General features: G+C 39.1%; 1 protein-coding gene across 6 annotated transcripts in view; it reads left to right on the top strand.

The window, feature by feature from the left end:
- Positions 1–8,752, top strand: part of ELF1 (E74 like ETS transcription factor 1) — a 104,449-nt gene extending 95,697 nt beyond the window's left edge. For all 6 annotated transcript variants that reach the window (XM_054256821.2, XM_054256820.2, XM_078375338.1 and 3 more), the window contains exons 6-9: positions 346–429; positions 1,161–1,353; positions 2,928–3,377; positions 6,783–8,752. In XM_054256821.2, coding sequence (XP_054112796.1) covers positions 346–429; positions 1,161–1,353; positions 2,928–3,377; positions 6,783–7,386 — 1,331 coding nt within the window. In that variant the 3' untranslated portion in view covers positions 7,387–8,752. The remainder of the gene's footprint in view (positions 1–345; positions 430–1,160; positions 1,354–2,927; positions 3,378–6,782) is intronic.
- Positions 8,753–12,133: the final 3,381 nt, after the last annotated feature.

The following is a 12,133-nucleotide window of genomic DNA, read 5'->3' as shown; positions in this document are numbered from 1 at the left end:
ATGGCTTACTTTTGGAGCCCAAGTTCTACCAATGTCAAGAGCATTCTTCAAAAGTTTAAGAAAGCGCTGTCCGTGTGGATACTGCAAAGTCAAGCTGTTACGTTTTACATTAGCTTCATCTTTACAGATAGAAACTGAGGGGTCAGAGGTATCATTTCTTACATTAATGTCCACGTTTTATTAAAGTTGTTTTCCTTGTAGTAAACAGCATTTTCAGAAACCAGTATATGTGACCCATGTATAACATTTGGCACTTGAAATTTAGGATAAATGACAAAATAGCTAAATTGTCCATTTGTCTCACTTATGAAGGCAAATATTTATGCAGAGCTGTTTTTATTTCAGGGAGAAAAACCAAACCACCACGACCAGATTCCCCAGCCACTACGCCAAATATATCTGTAAAGAAGAAAAGCAAAGATGGAAAGGGTAAGGGCGATTGTAATTTCTGTGTAATTTAGGTCAAATAACAGATTGCTTTGTAGTGTCTGCCTATTATAACTAGAAACCACACGCTTTCTTGATATACTGAAATGGATCTTATGGCTGCCACATGCTTATTAGATACATTTGCCAAATTCTGGAAAGAAACTGATAATAAAATAGACCAAAAAGCTCATTTGAGTGATTTTCACTTACCTGTCAAAATAATCTATTCATTTAATAATGAGACTCTTGGAAGAGTTTAACCAGGTTAGATTTTTAGTGTAGAGACCCTTTAATATGTTGTCTTGAAATTCGAGCATTTTTGTAACTGTTGCCCAGATTTGAAGAAAACTTATGGCTGACCTGCTGGCTCTAGCGGAAAGAGAGCAACTTGTTGAAAGGTTTCATACAAACTCATGTTTCTTTTATATGATGGTTTGCAAAGAGACAAAAAAATTATCTCAGAATACTTTCTCCTAAATCATCACAAATCTTGTGACAAGATTGCTTTGTCCACACATTTTATATGGGACTAATAAAAAGATCTTTATTAGATGCTAAAAATTATGACCATTGTGTCGCCCATGCTAACTAAATTATGTCACCAATACTAACTGAAATATGTAATATTTTTGTATAAATATGAATGGTACTTCTAAGAATTTTAGTTGTCTTTTATTGTGTTCTTTTAAATGAAGGTTTGGTCATTTAGAAAGAAATTGTTTTTGTTTCAGGAAACACAATTTATCTTTGGGAGTTTTTACTGGCGCTGCTCCAGGACAAGGCTACTTGTCCTAAATACATCAAGTGGACCCAGCGTGAGAAAGGCATTTTTAAATTGGTGGATTCTAAAGCAGTGTCCAGGTTGTGGGGGAAGCACAAAAACAAACCTGATATGAATTATGAGACCATGGGAAGAGCACTCAGGTATGTGAAGTTTTGGTATTTTATTGTGTTAAGAATATAATTTCCTAAATACTAGAAAAATATATTAAGCTTCAAGTCTACGAGTACCAATAGTGGTAATGTGCAAGGACTTAATAAGAGGATACATTTTCAGCCAGGCACGGTGGCTCACACCTGTAATGCCAGCACTTTGGGAGGCTGAGTGGATTGCTTGAGTCCAGGAGTTTAAGACCAGCCTGGGCAACGTGGCAAAACCCTGTCTCTACTAAAAATACAAAAAATTAGCCAGGCATGATGGTGTGCACCTGTGGTCCCAGCTACTCGGCCTGCTGAGGTGGGAGAATTACCTGAGCTCGGGAGGTTTGAGGCTGCAATGATTGAGATTTCGCCACTGAACTCCAGCTTGGGCAACCAGAGCGAGACCCTGTTTCAAAAAAAAAAAAAGAGGTTGCATTTTCAAACATGAACTTCAGGTATGATATGTTAGTTATTATGTAGAATAAATTAGTGTGTCAAGAGTACTACTAGACATCATGAAAATTTGGGGCAAGGGGACCGTGAGGACCGTTTTATTCTTAAGCTCACTTTTAGTTTGTTTTTTGGTGACTCTGTCATTTATTGTTCAAGATATGCATGTATTTCAGAAAGACTTATTAAAATTAAGAGTGATCTGAGTGACTTTTAGGGTGTGTGTGTATATATATAAAAATTGATAGATATAGATATAAAATTTCGCAGTCTTAAACTAGAACTCTTTACAGCTTTTGTTTTTTTAGCATGCTTTTTTAGGTTACTGATTTTATTAAACTGGGCGACAAAAGATGGGTCAGTTCTGTTGCACATCATTAAATTTTACACTCAAGTCAATTAAATTTACTGAATCAAATTTAAACTGATACGATTTGCCCAGTAGGAACATTTCTAGGAAGCTGTGGAGGAGAAACCATTTCTTGAGGTTTGTCATAGTTGGATTATCCTGGCAAGTCAGCAGATAGCAGCCGACTGTGATGGCTTGCCTTCTATAATCCCAGCATTTTGGGAGGCTGAGAAGGGAGGATTGTTTGAGCCTAGAAGTTCCAGACCAGCCTGGGCAACATGCGAAAATCCAGTCTCTCAAAAAAAAATGCAAAAATTAGCCACATGTGGTAGCATGCGCCTGTGGTCCCAGCTACTCAGGAGGCTGAGGTGGAAAGATCACTTAAGACTAGGAATCCAAGGCTTCAGTGAGCCATGATCATACCTCTGCACTCCAGCCTGGGTAGCAGAGCCAGACTCTGTCTCTAAATAAATAAGTAAATAAGTTAGCAGAAAGATAGAGGAAGAAAAGTGAAAGACCAGAAGTTTCCACGTACTCTATCAGCAGTCCCCAATCAGCATTAGTTTTAGATTTAGTTGGTAATAAGGACTTATCTCTGTTCATAAATGTATGTGTATCTTATGTGAAATAACTACCCTTTATTTAGAAATTCTTTTCTCATTAGTTTGATTCCAACTTTAAAGTTTTGTTTATGATTAGGGAAATTTGATTTTGTTGAATATTATTTTAATTGACATTGATTGAATAAAATATTGACGAAATTGTCTGCTTTGAATAGGTACTATTACCAAAGGGGTATCCTGGCAAAAGTGGAAGGTCAGCGCTTGGTGTATCAGTTTAAAGAAATGCCAAAAGATCTCATATATATAAATGATGAGGATCCAAGTTCCAGCATAGAGTCTTCAGATCCATCACTATCTTCAACAACCACTTCAAGCAGGAGTCAAGCCAGCCGGTCGAGGGTATCTTCAAGTCCAGGGGTAAAAGGAGGAGCCACTACAGTTCTAAAACCAGGGAATTCTAAAGCTGCAAAACCCAAAGATCCTGTGGAAGCTGCACCGCCATCAGAAGTTTTGAGGACAGTGCAGCCCACACAGTCTCCATATCCTACCCAGCTCTTCCGGACTGTTCATGTAGTACAGCCAGTACAGGCTGTCCCAGAGGGAGAAGCAGCTAGAACCAGTAACGTGCAGGACGAAACATTAAATTCTCCCGTTCAGAGTATTAGGTGAGAAAACCAAACTACTAATGCTTATCCCTTCAATATGTTTCTGACCAGAGGCATTATTTGTTAAGCGGATCAAGATTCAGAAATGAAAACAGAAGTATATAGATTTCAAGATAGAGCTCTTGGTTCCCAGATTTTTTAGGAGCAGTATATATTATGTCAGTCCTCTGATTATGCCACTGGTCCCTGATATTTACATTTTGACATTATTCTGTCAGTTTAAGTTCACTATACCTTTGTATAACTGGATCGATCCCTATAAGAAATTATCTAGATGTGAGAAAATCCAGGGAACGGTTTCAGATCTTTAATCAAGCCAAGTCAGAAGCACCAAAAATTCAACATAAATTGACATATTAGGACATTCAGAGTACATAGAGTTCCAAGCTATAAACCTTTTTCCTTGGAAGATCCTATCTTGGAACAATTCTATAATTCAAACAGAAGGGGAGGCCAAGAATCTAAGGTCCTCTTTTTCAGGCTTTTAGAGTGGCAATGGCAGAAGTTGGAAAAGTAGTTTATAGTTTTCCTTCTTTCTTTCTTTCTTTCTTTCTTTCTTTCTTTCTTTCTTTCTTTCTTTCTTTCTTTCTTTCTTTCTTTTTCTTTCTTTCTTTCTTTCTTTTTCTTTCTTTCTTTTTTAGTTAAATCAGATTTGCTTCAGCAAAAGATGCTAAACAGCAAGCAAATTGAGAGACCCTGTCTTCCTTAGACTGATCATCTGAAAAAATTTAGGACTAGTCTCAGCTGCTTTAGAATGGGGGTGTGGGAGGAAGGCAGAAAATTATATGGATATTTGTAGCATTTTTCTGTTTATACTGTCATGAATTAAAATAAAATCGAGCAGCCCTTTCAAAGCCAAGAAAAATGATTTGATTACTTTTATTAGCAAACTTCGGTCTTACATTTTTATATTCCAGAATATAAATGTGGAGGTGTTGTTCAATTGATCTTGAAGTAAGGTAACATTACCTAGAATCAAGGCAGACTTACATGATTCAGTCTTCTTTGTATAGTGAATTTAAAATGTGTGACCTTGGGAAAATATAATTCTCTTAAATCTTCAGTTGGTCTGCAAGGAGTGCAAAGATAACTTCGATTTTTAATTGGATGCTACATCTTTAACTGCTATTAAAGGACTATATCTTGAGTAGCCCTTATCCAAAATACCTGGGACCAGGAATATTTTGGATTTCGAATACTTTCAGATTTTAAATCGTTGCATTATACTTACCTGGCACAGCATCTCAATCCAAAAATCTGAGATCCAAAATGCTCCAGTGAGCATTTCCTTTGAGCATCAAATTGGCGCTCAAAAAGTTCCGTATTTTGGAACATCTTGGATTTCAGATTTTCGGATTTGGGATACTCAGTGGGTGCTTATTTAATTCTCCCTGGCTGTATTCTCCCCTTACTGTTTTATATTCCTCTAGGCCCTGTGGGTTACATGTGATGACTGAGTGTCTAGTTGGGAGTGTGTGGTTTCTCCCTTTGGTTTCTAGGCTGTTTGCTGTTTGTATTTGAGTTGATAGGAGACCTACAATGACCACAGCTGATTCCATGGAATGTTTTAGCATCTGTATTCAAAATATTCTTTTTAGACTGTGAGAATAAAACAAAAACAAAAAACCTCTAGCTTTGAAAGATACTGAATTGTAGATATTGTATTAGATACCGTATTGCTCTGAATATCAGTTACCTGCATACTACCCTACATAAGCCTTGGGCGGTGATCTGAGTTTGGTTATCCATATCCTGCATGAATGGCCGGCTCTCGTCATCCTGTAGCTTTATTCCCACTGCTTTTGAACCTCTCCTGAATTGCACTGGGTCTTTGTTTCATCTTTCCATCAAGCCAATTTGTTCTTCTCCTCTACAATTTTATTTCTCACATGTGAGAAATATAACTAACTTTCAAAATGTAGCTTTAATAATCTAGTGGTAATATTTAATGCTTGGTTTATGGAGACTAATTTAGCTGTTAGCTGTTTGAAATAGCAAGTATCTTTCATTAAATAACTTTACAGAATTCAGAGGAAACAGCTGCCATTCAGATGCTGAGATTTTTCAGTGGCATTTTTTATACTATATTAACAATAACCGTAACTATAAATTTCAGACCTGTGAACTTTTAAAATTAGATTGACTCATAGTATCATTTACGTAACTTTCTCTTTCTTCAATGAGTGGGATTAACAACCTACATTAACTAGATTTTGCATTAAAGCATTTTATATTAAACTGTAGCTTTATAACCAAATTTGTGAAAATTATTTGAACCTGCAAAACTGCTAAAACATGTTTTTTCTATTTATTTTTCCAAAACTTAGCCATGCCAGCCCAAGAACCCTCACAGGTTAATTATAATCATGGCTTGTTTCATATAAATATGACATGAGGCCGGGCATGGTGGCTCATGCCTGTAATCCAAGTACTTTGGAGGCCAAGGCGGGCAGATTACTTGAGGTTGGGAGTTCAAGACCAGCCTGACCAACATGGTGAAACCCCTTTATAAAAAAAAAATAAATAAAATATGACATGAAATGTGAGCTAGTAAAATTCTAAGAATTCTGTCACATGTTTAAGACTGAAGTGGGTTTTTTGTTTTCATTAATTAAGGATTTCCCCCCTTTATATGTAAAAACAGGTTGAAAACAATTATGAAGTTTGGGAATTAGTGTGGATGAGCATGACGATAACATTATCTCTCAAATATTAAAATAGTAGGCTGGGCACAGTGGCTCATGCCTATAATCTCAGCACTTGGGAGGCCGAGGTGGGTGGATCACCTGAGGTCAGGACTTTGAGACCAGCCTGACCAACATGGCAAAACCCCATCTCAATTAAAAATACGAAAATCAACCAGGCATGGTGGCACATGCCTGTAGTCTCAGCTACTTGGGAGGCCAGCAGGAGAATGAATGGCTTGAACCCGGGAGGTGGAGGTTGCAGTTAGCTGAGATCACACCACTGCACTCTAGCCTGGGCAACAAGAGTAAAACTCCATCTCAAAAAAAAAAATTGGAATGAATCAAACAGATTTGCTTTCAAATTCCTAATTTTAAGAAGCTTATGCAAACTTCCTTGCCGACCATTTTAACACCCTCCTCCTTCCCCAACAAAATGGGCTCCTCGTTTGTGTTAATGTGGCACTATGCACAGACCTTTCTTCCATAGCACTCAGCAGATGGTACCGTAGTTGATGGCCTGAGAGTTTCGTGTCAGGCATCTCTGTGTGTAATGTTTAATGCAGAGTCTGGCACGACGTTGGTCATGCTGTGTTGAAAATATAGGAAGTAGCATTTTGAAACGTGTAACTGGTGTTTTGTAAAATGACTTGTCAAGTGTAAAGTTTTAAATGACGTAGAATATGCTAATTGTCTCACTTTAATTTCATAATCTCAATAGGACTATACAGGCTCCGACCCAAGTTCCAGTGGTTGTGTCTCCTAGAAACCAGCAGTTGCATACAGTGACACTGCAGACAGTGCCGCTGACGACAGTGATAGCCAGCACAGACCCATCAGCAGGTACCGGCTCTCAGAAGTTTATTTTACAAGCCATTCCGTCATCACAGCCCGTGACAGTACTGAAAGAGAATGTCGTGCTGCAGTCACAGAAGGCGGGCTCTCCTCCTTCGATTGTCCTGGGCCCTGCCCAGGTGCAGCAGGTCCTTACTAGCAATGTTCAGACCATTTGCAACGGAACCGTCAGTATGGCCTCATCTCCATCCTTCAGTGCCACTGCACCTGTGGTGACCTTTTCTCCGCGCAGTTCACAGCTGGTTGCTCACCCACCTGGCACTGTAATCACTTCAGTTATCAAAACTCAAGAAACAAAAACTCTTACACAGGAAGTAGAGAAAAAGGAGTCTGAAGATCATTTGAAAGAGGACACTGAGAAAACAGAGCAGCAGCCACAGCCTTACGTGATGGTTGTGTCCAGTTCTAATGGATTTACTTCTCAGGTAGCTATGAAACAAAATGAACTGCTGGACCCCAACTCTTTTTAGTTAATCTACCAAAGCTTATGAATAATTGGTTTTTAATTGAACATTTCAATTGTATGCAAACTGATTGATTCTAAGATAAATTCTACTGAGGTTCCTACTTTTGTAATTGTTAAAAATAGAGTTAATTTTGACTTTAATAGATGAGGGAGGAAAACTCAAGTGTTAATCTTTGTTCTCTAAATGTTTCAGAATTCAATTGTGAAGGAACAGGCATTTTACACTATGAAGACATTCTTTTGAGATCTCTTTTTCAGTTGCTATATCATAAGCATTTTCGAAGTTTCTTTTCTAATTTTACATTGTATTAGGTTTTCTGATTCTTTTGTAAATACAGAACTTAAATATGAGGCAACAGGAAATTTATATAGGAACTATTTTCATTCCATTTGTATAAGTAAAGTCTTGACTCTTTCAAATAGAAAAAACCTATTTTATGCTTTGTTAAAATTGTGATGTCACTTAGACTGACTTTAGTTGGCTGCACTATATGAACTATGAATATGTAAAATGACGTGAAAAATTGGAGGTGCCGCTGGTGTGGCTGACCGGTTGCAGAAGCAGGGCAGTATGGAAGCGTCTGCCTAAGAATGGCACTCCCACTAACCAGCTGTGTCCCCTTGACCTTTTGGGGCCTTAGTTCTTCTCATAAAAGGAGGCAATGTATTGGACTAGACTAGACGATCTCCACTTTCTCTTCTAGTTCTAATTTTTTTAATTCTAATAGCTATATTTTCAAGTTATGTCAATTAAAACATCAGGTTATTTTCTAATGTAAAAATAGCTAAAATGTTGCAGAAAAATGAGTGGCTTAACAAAATTTCTTCATCTGCTATGGGTAAATCAGCCGTAAATTCTTCCGAAGTAGTTGGTTTAGTAACCCTAGACCACCGTGCCATTTGCGGTCCATTAGCAAACTCACATTGCTAAGTGCTAAGCAGAATACTGCTATTTTGAGAGAGTCAGGACTCTGAAGGGCCAAGAAAGCAACTCGAGCCTTAGGCTAATCAGGCTGAGTAGTCAGTTATAAAAGCACAATTGCTTTATATTTTGGATTGTTTTTTACTGGGGGTAGACTTGGGGGGTTGCATACAGAGATAACATATATCCAAGTTTCTGAAATGAAATGTTTTTACATTACTTTTTCAACTGTAGATAATGTACATTTAATGTCACAAGAAAAATGGTCTTCTGCAAATTTTCTAAGTATAACAGAAATTTTTGTAGATGAAAAAAAATTATCTTTAGAGGTCTAATGTTATGTTTTCATATTACAGAGTGAATTTGTATTTAAACAAAAATTTAAATTTTGGAATCTAAACATTTTTGTATCTTTAATTGGTTTATTATTAAATAAATCATGTAAAAATTCTCAGTGTTTCTGTTTTCAGGCAAAAGTTTCTTGAAAGAATAGGTGTATAGAGCACACCGCTAGTATTTATAGCATTACTGAATGTTTATAAATAAACTCCATTAGTCAGAATTGCAGAATATCATCCTTTCACTTTTCCTTTCTGCCTGACCAAATGGCAGTTTCTAATAATCAAACAATGGATTACCAAGTTGCGGAAATTAGAAAGAGAAAACAATAAAATATTCCCAGCAATATATTAAACACACTTTTGTTTTTATTTATTATTTTTGTGTATGTGTGACGGAGTCTCAGTTCTGTCGCCCAGGCTGGAGTGCAGGGCTCCATCTTGGCTCACTGCAACCTCCGCCTCCCCGGTTCAAGCTTCTCCTGCCTCACCCTCCCTAGTAGCTGGGATTACAGACACCCACCACCATGCCCAGCTAGTTTTTTGTCTTTTTAGTAGAGATGGGCTTTCACCATGTTGGCCAGGCCGGTCTCGACTTCTTGATTACAGGCGTGAGCCACTGCGTCCTGCCTAAACAGACTTTTGAAAACAAGGTTTCTAGTTAGAAACTAGGTCAGTAAATAGTTAAACTTGGGAAACTATAAAAATATAGGAAAATTGAAATATCTGTAATCCAGTAGCCCTATATCCAGAAGTAACTTGTACTTACTCATTTTTTCATATTTGTGAATATTCTTCCAAAATGCGATTTTAAAGGCCATATAACATTATATTAGTATAGCAAAATCCAGTTAAATAAAACCTTGTTAACTAGGTAAGTTAGTTCTGTGGTTTTTCACCACATAGTGACTATCAGTGTCTCATTTCCTTTTCTTAGTTGCTGCTGTAACAATACCTGAGACTGGGTCATTTTTGTTTGTTTGTTTGAGACGGAGTCTCGCTCTGTCACCCAGGCTCACTGCAACCTCCGCCTCCCGGGTTCAAGTGATTCTCATGCCTCAGGCTCCTGAGTAGCCAGAATTACTGGCGCCTGCCACCACACCCAGCTAATTTTTTGTATTTTAGTAGAGACAAGTTTTCACCATATTGGCCAGGCTGGTCTCAAACTCCTGATGTTGTGATCTGCCCACCTCTGCCTCCCAAAGTGCTGGGATTACAGGTGTGAGCCACCTCGCCCAGCCAAGACTGGGTAATTTGTAATGAACAGAAATTTAGTTGCCAACAGATCTGGAGTCTGTGAAGTCAATAGCAATGCACCAGCAGGTTTGGCGATTTTCATTCCAAACAGGGCTTGAACACTGTGTCCTCTGGAGGGAAAGAACGCTTTGTCTTCAAAGGCAAAGACAGAAAAGCAAAGCGAGCCCCCTCCACCCCCTCCACTTCCAAAAGCCTTTCTATTTACTTATTTAATTTATTTTCGAGATGGAGTTTCACTCTTGTTGTCCAGGCTAGAGCGCACTGGCTCGATCTCAACTCACCGCAACCTCTGCCTCCAGAGTTCCAGTGGTTTTCCTGCCTCAGCCTATTGAGTAGCTGGGATTATAGGAATGCACCACCACACCTGGCTGATTTTGCATTTTTAGTAGACATGGGGTTTCCCCATGTTGGTCATTCTGGTCTTGAACTCCCAACCTCAGGTGCTCCACCTGCCTCAGCCTCCCAAAGTGCTAGGATTGCAGGCATGAGCCTTTTTATTAAGTAAGGCATTAAACCAATCCATGTAGGTGGAGCCCTCCTGGCCTAATCACCTCTTAGAGGACCACCTCCCGATACCTTTACTTTGGCAATTAAATTTCAACATGAGTTTTGGAGGGAACAAACATTCCAGCCATAGCATACGGCACATAATGGTTTTTAAAAATTAAGGATCTTGCACTATTTTTGAATCAGTTATCCTTATCATAGGGGATACCAGATAAACTCTTTTTATTTATAACAATTAGTAGCACCATTTAAATTGTATGTAGTTTTTTTTGTTTTTGTTTTTTTACTTTAAAAGGTATAGCATAAGAATTTTTAGGCTGGGAATGGTAGCTCACGCCTGTAATCCCAGTACTTTGGGAGGCCAAGGTGGGTGAATCACAAGGTCAGGAGTTCAAGACCAGCCTGGCCAACATAGTGAAACCGCATCTCTACTAAAAATACAAAAAATTAGCCAGGCATGGTGGCAGGTGCCTGTAATTCCAGCTACTTGGGAGGCTGAGGCAGGAGAATCACTTGAACCAGAGAGGCAGAGGTTGCAGTGAGCCAAGACCACACCACTGCACTCCAGCCTGGGCAACAGAGTGAGACTCCATCTCAAAAATAATAATAAAGACTTTTTAGAGACACTGTTATTTAAGGTTATTGGAATAGTGTACAGTTACCATGAACACTGAAATTTTAAAGAGCGAAAAGAAGTCTGGGTGCCTTGGCTGTCACCTGTCATCTCAGCAATTTGGGAGGCCGAGGTGGGAGGATCACTTGAGCCCACAAGTTTAAGACCAGCCTGGGCAACATAGTGAGATGTCATCTCTACAAAAATTTTAAAAATTAGCCAAGTGTGGTGATGCACTCCTGTGATCTCAGCTACTTGGGAGGCTGAGGCAGAGAGATGGAGGCTGCAGTGAGCCATGATTGTGCCACCACACTCCAGTCTAGTTGACAGAGTGAGATGCTATGTCCAAAAAAAAAGAAAAGAATAAAGTCATGTAGTAAGAACTTTAAAACTTCAAAGGCTTAATTAGCCGTTTGGTCCAGAATCACTGGAACTAAGTACCAGCTACTAAGGAACCTATTTTTCCCCATTAGAATGTCTGTGTGTCCGTATATTCCTTTTTTATATCTAGAGCTGCCATCCTAGTTTCAGTCTTTGCTGTGTTATTCATGCCTCAGTTGATTCACTTAAACAATATCTGAGTGCATATTCTAGGCCAGGCAGCATTCTCTGTGCTGGAGATAGGTCAGTGAACAAAACAGACAGTAGCCTCTCAAGTGACTTCCTGCTTGTGAATGCTTAGTTTAATCAATATCAACTGTTTTTTTTTTTTTTTTTTATTGAGACAGAGTTTCGCTCTTGTTACCCAGGCTGGAGTGCAATGGCGCGATCTCGGCTCACCGCAACCTCCGCCTCCTGGGTTCAGGCAATTCTCCTGCCTCAGCCTCCCGAGTAGCTGGGATTACAGGCACGCACCACCATGCCCGGCTAATTTTTTGTATTTTTAGTAGAGACGGGGTTTCACCATGTTGACCAGGATGGTCTCGATCTGTTGACCTCGTGATCCACCCGCCTCGGCCTCCCAAAGTGCTGGGATTACAGGCTTGAGCCACCGCGGCCGGCCCAACTGTTTTTACTGACACTTCTGACACCAAAAGTGTGGGATTTTTTTCCGCACCCACACCCAGTTCTGACACCAACCGGGTGTCCTTGTCCTGCAATTCAGTTCAATTCT

The sequence above is a fragment of the Callithrix jacchus genome, chromosome 5 (assembly GCF_049354715.1).
Source record: "Callithrix jacchus isolate 240 chromosome 5, calJac240_pri, whole genome shotgun sequence".
Classification (NCBI taxonomy): domain Eukaryota; kingdom Metazoa; phylum Chordata; class Mammalia; order Primates; family Cebidae; genus Callithrix; species Callithrix jacchus.
Note: the sequence above shows the minus strand (reverse complement) of the source record. Positions and strands in the feature narration are given on the sequence as shown.